Source organism: Myiozetetes cayanensis, unplaced genomic scaffold (assembly GCF_022539395.1).
Source record: "Myiozetetes cayanensis isolate MyiCay16 unplaced genomic scaffold, myiCay2020 scf17, whole genome shotgun sequence".
Lineage (NCBI taxonomy): Eukaryota > Metazoa > Chordata > Aves > Passeriformes > Tyrannidae > Myiozetetes > Myiozetetes cayanensis.
Window position 1 is genome coordinate 8,410,202 of NW_026087378.1, and position 16,858 is coordinate 8,427,059.

General features: G+C 40.8%; 1 protein-coding gene and 1 long non-coding RNA gene across 9 annotated transcripts in view; one reads left to right on the top strand and one right to left on the bottom strand.

Moving 5' to 3' along the window:
- Positions 1 to 9,402, top strand: part of EBF1 (EBF transcription factor 1) — a 270,443-nt gene extending 261,041 nt beyond the window's left edge. For 4 of the 8 annotated variants that reach the window (XM_050312000.1, XM_050312001.1, XM_050312002.1 and 1 more), the window contains exons 15-17: positions 1,893 to 2,087; positions 2,455 to 2,523; positions 6,837 to 9,402. In XM_050312000.1, the coding sequence (XP_050167957.1) occupies positions 1,893 to 2,087; positions 2,455 to 2,522 (263 nt within the window). In that variant the 3' untranslated portion in view covers position 2,523; positions 6,837 to 9,402. The remainder of the gene's footprint in view (positions 1 to 1,892; positions 2,088 to 2,454; positions 2,524 to 6,836) is intronic. The other 4 variants (XM_050312006.1, XM_050312007.1, XM_050312004.1 and 1 more) reach the window with 1 other exon arrangement.
- The window catches only part of LOC126638265 (uncharacterized), an 87,342-nt gene that overhangs the window by 16,170 nt on the left and 54,314 nt on the right, over positions 1 to 16,858 (bottom strand). The window lies entirely within an intron of this gene.

Here is a 16,858-nt window from a genome sequence, read left to right on the forward strand (position 1 = left end):
AGCAAATAGCATCTTTATAACCTTTATAAAAATTATGAATTATTGTTGGGCCTAAGCTTGATTGCTTATACTCCATTTGCTTTTTAAGTAGTATTACTTTGACTTCACTGAGAGCTTAGTATTAGTCAGTGAAATGTGACAATGGCTCTCAGAGTTTGTGTTTTAGTGTCTGTACAGTGAATGCCACAGAAATGTAAGTCATACAAATCACATATTCCACGGCGTGAAGAGCCTATGGTCTACAGTCCCAGTTATGGAAATATTTATGTGCAGGACTAAGTTTCTGCATTTTGATATTAAAGGTTTAGTAACCTGTTTAAATATAAATACCTTTCTATTGGTAGAGGCCTATGGACCTCTTCTGCAGCTGCTCACTCAGCTCAGCAGTCCCTGGTCACACGAGAGAATTAAATGAGCAGGACCTGCCCAATTCCTCTGACATTACTCAAGTGGCACAAAGGATTCCACTGACATCTGTAGAAAGCTGACAGCAGAATCAGGATGGAAGGTCTTGTCATATAAATAGGTTTATAGGCTGAGACCATAGCATGAACACGACAAACAGACTGATGAACACACCAAGGTTTACACATCAAATTTAAGTTAATGGTGTAACAGCAGAAATGAATTATTTTGAATTGCATGGCTAGAGTTCAGAATTAAAAAGGGGATAGGAAACCTGACTTTTAAAAAAAAAAATAATAACTTCAAGGTTTCTTATCTGCCTCAAATTTAGAAGAAATTATTTACCCACATAACTAGTACTTATAACCTGGGAATTGCAAACCAGTGATTATTTTTGTACTCTAATAATAAGGTAACATGTAATGTTACAAAGTACCTTACTTATTAAGTTGGATTTACTGTCATAGAAACTGCACACTCTGAATTCGTAATATAACATGATTGATGAGACATCTCCTTTTGAAAGCAGATGCCAGTAATGCATTTAAAATACTCTAGCAGTGTATTATTTCATATTTATGAACGAAGTCCTCTTTAGAATAGCATTTCACTTTCTAGCCCTGGTTCTCTTTTCTATTTATATTTTGGGAGGTTTTCTTGGTAAATCTGTCATTCTGCTAATGCCTAATCCATTGAATCAGAAAATGCTTCAATCATGACCTGAAAATTAAAAGGTGGCATTCTTAATTAAATCAATAAACTAATTGCTGTATAGTAGCAATTCAATTTAGGTGCTTTGATTGCTCTCCCTTAGCAAGTACTTCCAGACACAGAGTGACTTCAGACTAAGATTGTATCTGTCAGACTGTGAAACTTTGAACATTTAATTTCCATTAATTGATTTCCTCAGTGTTAACAAATATGATATCAGATTCTCAAATAAGAACTTAAATAGGGTGATTTTTATCTAATAAATGCAAATAAAATAATAATTCAAAGCCCAGATGATCAGAATTTTACTCTATAATATGTAATTATTCACAGCCCACTTGTGTATCTAAGCAGTTTTTAACAGGAAGATGAATGAAAGTATGGGATCTTACATTTAGTCCTTTCCTTTTGTTTTCAGTTTTTGGTTTGTTTTTGTTTTTTCTATGTTGGATAAGAGGGAAAACTGGCAGTGGTTTCTGAATATTAAAGTGGTTGATTTCATTTTCATGAAAACAAATTCACTTAAAACCTCAATGATAAATACATGAACCAAAGATATTTATCCCACTGTGTGGCAAAAAATTACGGTTTATCAGTGTTTAAAAACTGAACTTCCTATATGGCAGGCTTGCATTTTGAACACTCAGTTCAATCACTAAAAAAAAAAAAAAAAAAAAAAAAGGAGAGCATCCAAGAATCAGAATTCTCTTGTTTCTGCAGCCTGTTATTATTGAATACTAAGAAATGCCTTTTGTGGGGTCTCTTTTTCCCTCTAGTTGTGCCATCAAGTCCGACAATGGCCTCCTCCACTAGTCTCCCCTCAAACTGTAGCAGTTCCTCTGGGATTTTCTCCTTCTCACCAGCCAACATGGTCTCAGCAGTGAAACAGAAGAGTGCTTTTGCACCTGTCGTGAGACCGCAAACTTCTCCTCCTCCCACCTGCACCAGCACCAACGGCAACAGCCTGCAAGGTACGTGAAACCCAGCCTGGAGAGCAGGTGGCTGCTCTCAAACTGCGAGTTCCCAGTGCCTTTGCAAGGCTCTAAGCAACACTGAGTTGTCAAAGGGGATAGAACACAGTGGGGGATCCCTGGTGGTCTCTGTCTCAAAAGTTTCCTACTGTAAAGAGTAACTGGACTCCACCACCAGCCCACCTTGTACCGTGCAGGTGTTTGGCAACCACCCTACCTCTAACTCAACTAATGCTGCTGAATTGAGAGGCTGTGTCCTTTAAAGCACAGACCTACTGTTATGATAAAAACAAGTAATATTTCAGCTTACTAATACCGTCCTTTTTCTTTCTTTCCTCTCTTATTCCCTGTTGTCGTCCTTTATCAGACCAGTCTTTTGTGGACTCTAGCAAGTACTCCACTGCAGGGTCTCTCCAGGGGCTGGCCTTCTCCTGAAGTACGTCACTCAATCTTCCCTTCCTTTTTGTCCTTTGTCATAGTACACTTGTGCAGAAATCCTACTGAGAGCAAACAGACCATTACAGAGCTTGGCACAAACCTTTCCTTTCACAAATAGGAGATGCATTACAAACTAACAGCAACATTTTCCACTTTAACTTGTACCAGGGCAAACATTAGTTTCCACTGATTAATCTGCTTCTGTGCCAATTGATTCCATAAATGGTGCAGGGCCTTTTGGAAAGCCTATTGAACTGCTGGTATCAAGGGGCTGCTCCTTTTCTGCCTCCCTTCCCCCTTCAGTACAAGTATTCCAGCATTAGCACCCAAATCCCTTTGAAGCGTTGATGCAGGCGAAGGAGTGATGGACAAAAGCTTGTCAAACTGAGGGTGCTGCAAAGCCCAGCACCGCCCATCTCATTGTTTGGCTCAGCCTGTTTTACAAGGTTGTGCCTAAACCTTCCCATGCAATTCCCTCACTGTGCATTAGTGTGATGAGAGAGACATTTTCATGCTCGCTTAGATCCAGGAGTTTCCATAAGCAGATGCATCCAGCTGCCTCCAACAGTGCCAGAGGTGGGAAAGATTTTGTGGTATGTGTTGTGCTTCCCCCAGACCTGAGATCTGTTTCCTTTCCACGTGCCTGTGCAAACTACCCAAAGAGCATGAGTGGGGAATAAAATCTGTCATTGTCAGAGCCAGGTTCAGAAGGAGCTGTGCAGAAGCAAGGGAATATTGTTCCACAGACTCCACATGTCACTGTATGGCCTCTGGAAAGAGAAACACTGGGCTTGAAGGCATAATGCTGATAACACCACTAACAGCCAAAAAAAATCTATATGCAAGCAGAGTAGAAGGAATTAATTCGTAAAGGCTGGGATCTATTGTGCCTGAAGGAAAGCACTGTCCCTCAGTGCATGTTATTCTAGTGAACTGGGGAAGAGGAATCCTTGAAGGTGCAAAAACACACACTCAGAAATTGCATAAATACTTAGGAAGGTATATTAAGAACTTGGATACCTCCAGTCAAGACTTTGTTGTAAGTACAAACTGTGTCAGGAATTAAACACAGCAAAATTTTCAGATGAGCTGTAGCATTTAGGGGATTCATTTTTGGACATTTAAAAGATTGGGCACTGCTGACAGGCTACAAATTTTAAAAGCAACAGCTAAAAACATTTTCCATCTGAATTAAAAAAAAATAAGCCTTTGAACATGTTAATGTTTTTTCCTCTCTTCGCCTTGTCCCAACTTGCTGTTGCAGATGGAGAGAAAAAATGAGTAACAGGAGAAAGCTTTTTCAGGCACTATTTTTCCTTTCACAAGACACAGAATTCTCAGATTCCATGTACTGAGTTATGAAAAGCAATTATGGAATGAGCTGAGAGTACTGGACACAACTGGGGCTTTTTGATTGCCTCCTCATTATGTCACATCCACATCTACAGTGACCAGAAACCACACAGATCTGAGCATTTCCCCTAATTTTTATTTAGCCATTCAATTTTCATAATAGGAATGAGACACCAAGAGATGGTTCATTTTTAGGTCATCATTGAACTTGTTGGCGAGTTAGAGACACAGCCTTTAGTCCCATGCCTTCTGACACCACCTGAGGCTTGTAATAATCACTCAGAGATGCACTGCCTGTTGTGCCTTAATGCTTAAATAAACAACCATGTGTAAGGAGGCTGTCTTATCTCTCTTGGGCTTCTGGATACATCAGAAAGCAATCAAGCTTTCCTTATGTAGCTCAGATATCAGCAGTAACTCACTAAAACAGCAGCTAGTCTTATCTGTTGTTCTCTTTGCCATGCAATTTTGTAAAACCCAAAATACATTATTTCTGTAATTTGCTAGCAGCAAATACAAATTAGTGCATGATAGAAGAAATAAAGGCCATTGGTGGGAGTTTTTCTACTCTCTGCCCTCCCTTTCTGGAGGTGGTGTGATCTCATACCTACACTGTTTCCCACTGCTATCTCTGTTTTCAGGATCAGTAACATGCTACAGCTGAGAGAATTTGCATGACTAGATGCAGCACTTATGGAATAAAAGTGGAGTGATATAAATGAAGACTTGCAAAGAATGGAAATATCAAAGCTTTTAGGCAGAAAAGATATCATTTGCCATTTGCCTTGTAATTTAATTCAGAATTTCAGAGCTCTTCAAAAATAATAATGCTTTGAAAAAATGAGCATCTGTGGCATTTGTTTCCAGCAGCAAAAGGTGTGTATCTGATCTGTAACCACAGGGAAATGTCTAAACCATGAAGGAAGGAATTGCAATCATCTCACCTTCTTTTGGCTTGTAGGGTAGACAGCTGTGCTGTCCCAAGAGAGACAATTGTTGACCACTTATTGGTGAAATTGATTTGGTCCTGATGAAATTTTTAGCTTGGGAATTTTTGTTGGGATAATATCTTGACATGTTCTGAAGAATAGATACTTTTTCTAAAGCAAAGTTTCAATATATTTAGAATTTACAAAGGGCTGAAAAGCACAAAAATTCATGAAGTAGTATGTACAGAGGATTAATTCTATTGCACTCATCACATACAGGAAGGCTCTACCCTTTCCCATGTCCTCAACTCCTTGCTTACCTGAGCAGAAAAAGGGGGGGAGCTCTGTGGTCAGTTTTGTCTCTCTCTGCACCAATGTCCTCTATGCTTCTCACATCAGTGTCTTAACCTAAACTGTGGGGTTTAAAGCAACTTAACTCACCTCTCTATCCCTTTCATCCTCATTCTCAGCTCCTTGAAGAGCCCTTATGTGGGGTGGAAACAATCAGTACAGTAATTCCACATAAACCATTGCTGAATGATAAATTCTGATAATTGAAATGCTGCTGCAACGTCACCTCTGAGGATGGCCTGTTGCAAACATGTTGGATGTGTTTTGCATTCTCGCCTTCTCCTCTCATTTTATTTCATTTAATCAGTGCAGTTTACTCGAGCTGTTCTCCCCTTGCTGATTAGACTTGTAATTCTTGCACATATGGTGGTGTTTGTGGAGAAAACATTTCCCTCCTCTCCCCCTCCAACCCCAAATCTGTGAGTCTTTTACTTTGGCTCTGTTCTTATCAAATAATTGCAGCTGTAATTAAAGCACAATGAATCAGCATCAGTCACAGGGTTGAGTTCTTCCTTAAGAAATTACATGTCCAGATGTCTGCAATGGCAGGCAGTTCCAGCATTTAAATCATGTGCCCATGAAGTGCCACCAACCTGAAGGCAAATCTGTTTTCTACCTCTTGGCAAATAACTGTACAACTGGCATTTTAAAGACACATTGTTGTTACAGTTTTCATCATAAACTTCCATGACTACCCCTTGCAATGACGTGCTTGCTCACAGTATGTCACTTGGACACGTGGTATGTTTGATCTGCATTGAGTCCCCAGTAAATAGGAAGAGATCAAACTGGAAGTCAAACTACTTGGAAGACTGTACCAGTTGACTTTTAGCTAAATGTCTCCCTGTTAAGAGAGGTGGTGGTTTTACAGAAAGTGAGGCTAGGAAGCATAATAAAGAAATAGTGATGATTCAACTTAGCCAACAAAAGAGAAAATAAATAAACATTAACATACGACTCACTCGATGTAGTTGGTGGTGTCTGCTATAAGTGCAATAAAATCATCAGATGCTGGTCTGCTAACCCACCAGTTGAGGATATATTTCAAATTGAAAATTAGATTTGGGAGTTTAAGTCCTTTTCTGAGCATCTGGAAATACATCCATAAGTCCCGGGGATGAACACTGAAGTTGTAACAGAACTGGTGTAGGAGAATGACCCATGTCAGTGTGACAATGCAAGGGACACCCTTCCAGGTCCCAAACAGTTGTGGCCTGTGGGGCTCCAGCTGTTTTCCCATGTGTGGTGCAAGTATCTGCTTAGCTTTTAAATGAATAACAGAATGCATGGCAATGGCTGGGTCAAATTTAAGCCTCCTGTCCATTCCAAGATTTTAAAACTAAAATCAGAAAAATAAGTTGGGGTCTGATACTGATATTGGGGAAGGACACTGTTTCTACCAGAAAATCAGTAATTTCAGCCCAATCACTTGCAATTTAAGTCACTTCTTTCCAGTCAGGAGGCTTCCCATGAATACTGTGTACATAGTTGTCTCTTATGAATAATACTTATGTATAAATTTAACTCAAAGTACAGCTGAGTAAAGTTCTATTAAATAAAAGCTCTATAAAGCTCTAAGGACTTTAAAAGTTGCTTGATAATGCACAAAATTAACCTTTTTCCCCTCTCTTTCTCTCTCTCTCTCTTCCCCCACCCCATACCCCTTTCCTTCTGACAGCTATATCTGGCATGATTGTTCCCCCCATGTGAAAGAATTGCCTTGAAGAATTTTATTAATGAAGAGGTTGAATTCTGCTTCAGAGAGAATCTGATACAAGTCCCAGAGTGGAACTTTTTACTCAGGCCTTTTTAAAAATAAAAAAGAAATAAAGAAGGATCTTACAATAACTGCAGATTTTTAAACAAAACAAAAATCACCATCCTTGCAAATACTGAAATTAACAATCTACAATTGCAAGGTGTTGATTCAAGTTGTCCATCCCAAATACCTGGGAAATATATTTATTGTATGTTGATAAAAAAGAAATTCACTTTTTTTTTTTTTTTTTTTGGGGGGTGGGGGCTTGCCTTTATTTCCTTCTGGTTTTTTTGTGGTTTTTTTTTAAGGCTTGATTTAACTCAACACCATTTGTCTTTTATAAATCATACAATTACACAAGGGACACTAGAGATGGAACTCCACATTTTTAATTTATGAATTTTTTTTTTTTTAAAGCTGTGTAAAGAAAAATGGAGTGGTGTCATTTACATACAAGTCTGTATGGGACAGAATAGAAGTGCCAGTTAGTTTTTCGTAGAAGAATTATGGCCATTTAATTAAGGGTCGGCTCATATATGTTGCTTATCCAGTGGTGACTTGATAATATGATGCATTTTTAATGTTCTAAATAAATAGGTATCACTCCCTAGAAAGCTGATATTTTTGGATGATGAGGGTGGGATGAAGAGTGGGATAAGGAACCTCTGTCTCTAATATCAGGCTGAATAATTGTGTAAATAATGCGACAGGAAAAGTTCATCATAGGACGCCGGGTTGGAAGGGGGCCCAAAGGTCTAACCTTTTTCAGCAAAGAGCTGGTGAAAGGGAAGGTAGGGATGCAAACACATTGCTCTTGAACCGAAAATCCAGTGCCTCTAGATATGATGCTAAAAGTGCAGAATTAGACGAGCACAGCTCTCTCTTTAGCTGACGTGTCAGGCTCCTTCCAGAGGCGCAGCTTGAGACGCCGCTCGGATGTGGCCTGAGGACACAGACTGTGGCCAACCCTGTAGGGTTTTTCAGTGTAGCACTTCTCCCCTCGACCTATTTTCATGGGGCAGGATGAGAACAACCCCGGCTGCCATTCCCCATCCTCCCCCACTAAAAGCACAGGTTGCGTCAGCCTCCCACTGGGATCGTTCCTGTATCAGTCGACCCTCTCAGCCTGTATCATACTTTATAAAGCAACAGGTAACTGCTTTTGAATAGTGAACGGAAACATGAGGTTAGGGGAGGGTGGGAGGGGTTGTTAGGAAGGTTTCAAATCAAAACCATAGCTTCTGTTTTACAAAAAATTTTGCTATCATTATCTGGGAAGTGTTCTTAAAAACTATTAGTCAAAGAGGCAGCAAAGCTCTGAAGATGCATTACCTGATATTTTTTCTTTGCTGTTGTGTTTTGTATGTAGTTATAAATACTGTAGATTTTTTGTGATTTTTTGCCAAAGTTGTTGTTCTATTTATACATTTTAATGTCTTAAGACAGTTTTTCAATATCACAAAAAAAAAAAAAAAAAAGAATTTTACTGCATATTTTGCAAAAAGAGCTCACTACCTTTAGCTTGCACATACTTGCAAATTAATTAAAGAAAAAAAAGCTTTTTGTTTCTGTTTTTTGTTTGTTTGTTTGTTGGGGGATTTTGTAAAATATCCATATAAATAATGTATTTATCTTTGGAATTTGTACATTGCTTTTTGTCCCCTACAAGTTTATTTTATTGTGTATGTTTGCTATGTGAAAAGTGCTGATTTGTTTGGTCATTCACCGTTGTATTAGCTGTTTAAATGTGATTTTAATACATTTCATTTATAGGGTTGATTTTTTTAGTATTGTTTAAAACCATGCTTCCATTTTTTTTTTTTTTAATTTCCACCCAAAAGCCATTGTCTATTTTTGTATTATTTGTAAGTTAAGAAGTTTTTTCCAATATATGGCAAAAGGTAGCATATTATTCTTGTAGCATTTAGTTATGTAGATTTTAAAAAAAAATGTATCCTTTGCTTTTGAGGCTTAACAAAAACTAATGCTGTTTTACTCTATTAATATGCATGGGATTTCTCCTCTTTGGAGTGACGCATTTTTGTGCATTAAATATGGGGAGAAACTTCATAGAACTCAATGAAAATACTTTCTTTCTTAAGTCTGCTTGTATATTTCTCTGTCTTTCACATAAATATAAACCAGCAGATTGGATGCCTTAACAATGCAAATCATATTCATTTCACTTGTACATTGTACTGTGCACCAGAACTGTCAATCATCACTAACATTCTAAGAAAAAAAAAAAAAAAGGAATTGAAAAGCACAAAAGAACTGTTTTGTTACCTTAAAACAATATAACTTTTTTCTAGTCAAGCAAGAAATCATTTACAACGATGCTGCAACTGTGCATGCTTCCTGTATGAATTTTGCAATGGTTTTCACTAGAATGTCACAGTGTGATCTTTGGGGGGAAGGGAAGAAAACAGGATTTTTTTTTTTTTCATGGTGAGAAAATAAAAGAAGAGAAAACTGGAAAATGTGAGAGACATCAGTTTATTGCTTCTCTGTATTCCAAGTGATTATTCTAATTCACATAGTAAAGCAACAGCACGACAATGTAATCAAATTTAAAGCCATATTTTGTCCAGTGACACCGTCGGTTACTCTTGTAGAGCTCCACTCAGTCCTAGTGATTTTGACACCACTCTTAGCCACGATGTTTGTAGTCTCTAAGCCAGTGTCCAAAGATCCTTTGACAATGTGCATAATTTTGTTTTGTTGCAGCTACTTATCGTGATCTGATGAATGGGAACTTATCAAAAATCTCCCCTGCACCACCCTTGTCTTTTACAAAGTAAAAGATGCAGCTGTTTACAGAATATGGCTTTAAGTGGAAACATTCAGATTTCAGTTTTAACAAGGTGAAGCTTCACAATGACTGGATTGCATAAAGTAATGCCTATTTCCTCACAGTTGTACTAGGATGCAGCTAAAATGAAGTCATCTCTGAAACTACTAACCTTTCACCTTCTTATCTAAATCTTTTTGAATAGACACACACACTGTACAGTTCTATTGTTAGAGAAACTAACTACTGTAGAGATTGTTATAATTTTTTTGCAGAAATTCAAGCTGTAAAAACTTTTCAACTTTCACAATATTTAATTAAAGTTACTTCCTGTCTGTGAATAGAGCTCCTAGTTGTGTGTTTATTTTTCTGCCTCTGCTAGCTAGTAAGTGGGAAAAAAATAAAAAATATAGAAGCCAGAGGCTAGTGAATTGTCTCTCTGAAATTAAGGAGAAACAGAAATTCATGGAATTACACAATCAAACATAGTGAGTGCTGGTGCACTGAAACTCCTTTTCCTTCATCTCTAATGGATTTCAAAGGATCCTCACTCAGAATGCTAAATTTCATCCTGTTATAATTAATCTTATTATTTCCATTGTTTTACCTTGATTTGCCTGAAGGATATATTTTTCTAGTGGATTTCAGGAGCGTTTCTGGCTTTAGGCACTCAGTTGCAAGAGCTGTCTCTCTCTAAACTCAGTGATCATGAAGCACAAGGCACTTGTATCCAGTGCTAGAGACCCGGGGAGATTTAAGTTTCCATCTTGGTCATATTTAAGTCAATGGCAACACTTCAGGGACCAGGTCTTGAGTGATCTGCTCAAGCCTAGATCCAAGAACTGCACCTGCCTCTGCTGAGCTGTAACTGGCTTCTTGACTTGACCATGAAGAAGGCTCCTACAAAGTGTTTCCATTCTGCTGCCCTTCCTTAATGACAAATTCATCAGCTGCTAAATTCGTTCTGGGCATTTCATTTCCCTCTGTACTCCTCTGGCAGGAGAGGACCATAAGGAACTTTACTTCTGGCATGTGGAGGGCTGACATACTGGAACTTAACTTCTCTGTAATACAGAAGACTTTTAAACACCACACCTAATGCGAGGTTCCAAGCATTCCCAAGGAAGGAATAGGGACAATCAAAACCCTTTAAACACCACACCTAATTCAAGGCTCCAAGCATTCCCTAGGGAGCAATGAGGATGTTTGGGATTGCAGTTAAAATGTACTTTAAAAAATTAAATTTACTAAAAACATGACCAGCTGAAAGTGTCTTCTCGCAATGTAAAGTGTTGGATATCTCTTAAATGTTAGCAGATCCACTCCAGTAGTTGTTAGAGGAAGGAAAGCTGCTGGCAAAGTCAGACCCCAAATGTGTTTATTCTGTCAGCACAAGAGATCTGTTTCTTCTGTCAAAGATAATTCTCCTGCTTCTCTTTCACTTGGTGTGAATATTGGCAGCTCTCACTGCAGCTGAGGGCTCTGTGAGTGCTCAACTCACTACAAAGATGTTGGGTCACATGAATCTGAAAAGCAGGCTGAAAGATTAAATTCAGGATGTAGTATAACCTGTAATAGGTGAAGCAGAACAAGAGCTCTTTTTCAGTCTTTTGGATCCAATGACAATAGCTTTGTTTGAAATTTAAATTTAGCCAGATTTAAAAAGAAAGGGGGAGGGTGGGCAGGGTATTAAGATGGCATGAGACTTCTCATTCAGATGAAGAGGAGTCTGCTGGCCAGCCCCAGTGATGTCCTTCTGACAATCCAAACGGAGCTCACCTGGGTGACAGCACTGTAATAGATGATGCATTGCTTTCTTGATGCCAAAAGAAAACCCTCCAAAACCCAAATCATATGAGGACCAGGTGCAGGGGTCACGTTCAGGCTGCAGAGAGACACGTGGCCAGTGATGGGTTATATGCCCAAAGGGAGAGGAGTGTCTTCTGCCATCACACAGAGAAATCTAGATAAAAGGTGTATAATGGCATGACCTATTGCTGCCCTCTTACCTCATGGCTTCTTTAATTTTTTAGCCACTGAAGTAGTCACTTTGACTTTAGGGTTTGTGTCTGGCAGTGGGATTTGTAGGGTTTTTTTATGGGTCGGTCTCTAATTTTGTATTCAGTTTAAAAAACCTCAAAATGAGTTGCCTTCACTGTTAGTTTCCTGGCTTTATCTGAGTGTCTGCTTATTCCCTTTAGAGTCTGTCTTACAGGCTCTTGCCACAGCTGTGTTGTGTAATCATTTATGTAACTGTGCTTAACATCACAGCCTGTGCATCTTCTGCCATTGCACGGGGCAGCTGAAGACACATTTGATGTTAAACCATTGATTTCCTGAGTTCCTTCCTGTTTGCTGCACCTTGTTCCCTAGTTCTCCTGTACATATTCACATTGTGCTGCTGTATCACAGATGGGTGGAAGCCTCCCACAGAATCCCTGGTCCCCAGCTCAGCCCCATACTCTTCTAGTTCCACGGGACAGAAGGTTTTGGAAGAGCTTTAGCAAATGCCACATTCCCCAGGTTTTTCCAAATGTGGGCCCACTCCATCTTAGTTTATTTGCCCTCATTACCCTTTCAGGCAGGTTGTCACTGGAGTCCATTCCTCTAGTGCATGGAAGACATTACACAGTCTAGTTCTGCTCCAACTGTGCTTTTGAACATGCCAACCTGTGTTGGTTCTCCTGTTAAATGTTGAGCTGCTGTGACAGGCTTGGCTTTGCTGTGCTGTTGTGCTATGCAAAGAGTTGCCTTACTTTTTATGCAGAATCCCCATGGCTTTTTATTTCCCCATTTTAATTTCATTCTGTACTTTTCTTGCTTGTGCCTGTCTGCATATCTCAGACTGGGGGATGGAGATTCCATGAGGAACATCCACCTCATCATCTCATAGCTGTGACCATCTGCTTGCTCATCTCCATCCACAGCAACATTACAGAAGCAGCACTTGCTACTCACTTCTTCCTCCCTTCACAGATACACTTAATTATCATTGCACTAATAAAGTGCAAAACCTAACAGCGAGCATTCCAAGTCCACTCAATACAGTAAGGCCACGTCTCAGAGATGCTGAGCCTGACATTGAGCTTCACTGAGACACCTGGTCAGTTGGTTGCTGCCTCCTTGCTCACCCACCAGCTGTACTCACTGCTTTGTGTCATTGCCACCTCCTGCCTGCCCCCACCACCATTGTCTCAATGGCACACTGCCTGATTTGGGCCCCATTTGACATCTCTGTTTCCTCTATTCCCAGAAGGAGCTGGCTCTGGCATCCCTTTTCCCCAGCATCTAATGCTGATATTTCAGTAGGGGAGGTCAGGTCAATACTTTAGATAAATAAGTAATAGTTCCAACTCCTCAACCCTCTTCACTCTTCCTCTCCTTGGTGCCCTTGAGGATACAACCAGACCAGAGCTTATGGCACTGCTCCAACATGATTGGCAGGTCATGTGAAAGAGCACACATCTTAGAAAACTTTAATAAAGTAATTCCAGGACACCAATGCCAATGACTACCCAGGTCACAGACTAACAGCAGGGATGGCAATTGCAGGTGGCTTTTTTGTGTAGGTTTACAACAACAGTAGCAAATACAGTGCTCTAACACATATTTCCCCCCATATTTTAAATGAAAAACCCAAACTTCATCACTAATTTGGATGCACATTTGAAGACCTCAATCAAAAAAATTATTTAGATGATCACTTAGCCCTTTCCTGAAACATATAACAAATTCTGTCCTATAGGTCCAGTCCAGGCAAATTCTGGTTTTTATAAAGGAATAAAATTATTCTCTTCAGTTTTTGTTGAAGTATATGAATCCCTAATTTCTCCACATTTATTTATGTCAAAATGTATCTTGTACTTTAGGCACTTACAAGAGTTTTAGTGGGTTTGCAAGAGTGTCTGACCATGCCTGGGTGATTCACTGCAGCCTGGCAGCTCTTGACCAAACATATGAAAAAGACAAGGACTGATGATGTCTGTAGCTCTGTACAAGTGTGCTCTGAAGGGGCACAGGTTATCTGGTTGAGAATAACCTCAGGATAAATTCTCCAGTGAGGCAGCCTCTGTGACTCTCTGTAAGAAGGCAGCAGCTCAGACCTGACCTTAGCTCAGGAGGCACAAAAATGCTGCCATGTGTGTGCTCAGATGGGAAACTGTGAGAGCCATGACAAGCTCTGCAAAACAAGCCCCAAGGTGAACCTGGTTGTAAAAGTTAGCTTTTCTTCAGGATCCAGAGGAAAAGGGAGCACAAACATTGCACAGAGGCTCATCTGGTTGGTTGTTGTGTTTCAGCTTTCACCTCCACTCCCTGCCAGACCCACACTATCCCCCCAGATTTGCAGGGGTCCTGCCCACTGCCCCACTGCCTCCCTGCCCACCATTCCTGCCAGGAAGGGCTCCGCCTTCAGCCTCCTTTCCACGGAGCTCACATTGCTCACCACAGCCTGCCCCAGGCACTGCCTCGCTCCCCCACCTCACCACCATTAACTTTGCCTTCAACCTCTGCTGCATCATTGCCTTCTCCTGAGGGTTCCCTATTTATATAGAGGGGAAAATGCTGTTGCTGGGACTGGAAATATTTTGTTACCTTTTTCTGCTTAAGTGCGAGGCATTTTTATCTGTGATCTCTGGAGACTTATGCTACAGTGGGACTGATTTTATCCACTTACTCAATGCACTTTAGTTCAATAATGATTACAGAACTTCTACATAATATATTAGGTATAGCTGATTTCCCAGGGTTTGTAGCCCTCCATCTCCCTAAGCATTTAGAAAGGAATCTCTCTGTGATAGGTATGTTATGAATGATACACTCCTCGACAGTCATGATGTAAAAGCAATAGCAGCAGTGGGTCGGGAAGGAAGAAGAGGCAAGCACTCGGCTGGAAAATGCCAAAGCCTGTGGATAATGCAACCCAGGAGCAATGACTTGCTTTGTTCATTTTATCACTGCTCCTTAGCCCACCACCAGTGACTGCAATCTATGGAGTTCAGGCAACCCAGTCCAGATTCCCAAACCCTCTCCTCCACCAGCTTAACCCAATCTGAGGGGTTTGGCAATTCACTGGTTCCATATCAGGGCTGGGTTGACCTGGTCTCTCTTTCTCTCATTCTCTTTTTTAAAATAGAAGTTGAGCTTTTCAGCTTGCTCAGCTGTGGATTTAGCAGCCATGAGCAGGCCTGTCTCAGCCAGCATGCCCAGCTCTGAGGTGCCTGAAGGGGTTTCAGAAAGCCTGAACATCTGTTTTCTTCAACAGCAAAAGGAGTAGCAGTGTTTGTGGTCATGGCCTCCTACACACCTGTGGTTAGACTGTGTGCCCTGACACAAGATACATGGTCCTCAGCTTTCCTCAGCAGGAGAAGCTTTCTATGCATATTTTCCCACCCACAGAGATTGCAAGGCTTCTCCATCCTCTGCTATCCCAGATATCAGTGACTCTGCATCTGCCCTCCATGGCCTGGCTGCTCATCACTCTGATGGCAGAGGCCATCCATCTCACCTCCATAAAGCCCAATACTGGCTTATTCAAGGACCATTCATTTACCATAGGGAATTTTCCACACTGAACCAACCACCTTGAACCAAGCACTTTGCTCATCTTATGGTCACCAAACTCCCCAGATGATGGTCATGGTGCTCCTTTTATTAATTTTTGGTTTTGTTTTTTTTTTTTTAAATAAAATCCCCATTTTAACTAATTTTATAATAGTATCTTAAATTTGGCAATGCTTTTTGGCAAAGGGTTCCACAGACACAGTGTTATATTTACTCCTTGTGCAATGGGCTGAGTGGCTGCTGCAGACTCGAGGGGATGGGGACAGGGATGGCTGGGAATGCTGCTGCCCCTGGCCAGCCCCAGTGGGACAGTGCAGGGCAGCTCCCATCACTGCCACAGCCCCTGATTGACGTCAGGAAATAGCTCAAGGAAAGTTGCTACCAGCTAACAGCTGTTTCAACAGTTTTAATCACAAGGCAAGCTGTAAGATAAATAAATAAATAAAGCCTATGAAGTGACAAAACAAATGGCCTGGTATGGGAGACAGATTTGAAGCTTCTGGCTGCCTTCGTAGGAGAGCAGCCTGTGAGCTCTCACCCTCCCTCCCCCAAATAATTAATTTATCACTTAGCAGCACTGTGGCTCTCCAGAAGGCGCTTGGAGATGGCGTTTGAAGGTGAACTGCAGCCCTCTGGAGGGGCCCGTGGGGCTGGGGAGAGAGGCAGCCGAGTGCTGGAGTCTACAGGTGAGCCGGCAAAACTGCAGGAGGATTTATATCAACCTGCTCGAGCTACCATGAGCCAGCACAAGCTATTTTGTTCTGCCATCACAAATCACTGTTATGCCCTTTCTGCCTTAAACACTGTGGATCAGCTATAACAACACTTGATATTTATTTTATTTCAACTATCACTCTGATTTGTCAGGTGTATTTTTTATGCACAGCAGGTGTACCCTAATGGGGTTAGGGAATAAACAGCAAATTGATGGGCTTACACACCCATTAGCTAATGGATTACTAAGCAAAAGGGACTCTGTTTAACCCCACTGCACTTAGCCCACTGCTAGGAGGAATGTTAAAGACTATAAGCTAACACTCAAATGTCTCTTTGTGGACCCAGGGGAAGAGAGCTCAAACTTTAATGCAGCGCTTTTGATAGGCAGGTGAATGAATGTGGCTATCATTATGCAATCACACAGCTGTGGAACTATTTATCAGCCACACAACATGCCCCATGAACCCTGTGTGCTCCTGTCCTACCACGCTGCCAGCCTGTCCCTGTGGTTTACAGAAAGGGTTAAGCAGCATGAATTCCCCCCAGACAGAGGTGCTTCCCAATTCCACTTGCACAGTGCTTGAGGGAATCACAGAGCTGCCACGGTGGCTCCACGTTCCCACAACCCAGCACTACACACCTTGTTATGTGTATTTTTGTGCAAAGGCCTTGTGTCGACACCAGCTTTAATCAGTTATTTCAAGATAGATGTGCCTCGTTAGCATCAGAACAATGCAATTACTTCCCCTCCTCCCCTCTCTCCAAATCCCAGGGTTTTATTGGCCTATTAATGGTTTGATTTGTTGTTGGTAGAAACAAGAAGGATTCCAACTCATTGATCATATTATCCTACAGATATCCAGCAGAATAA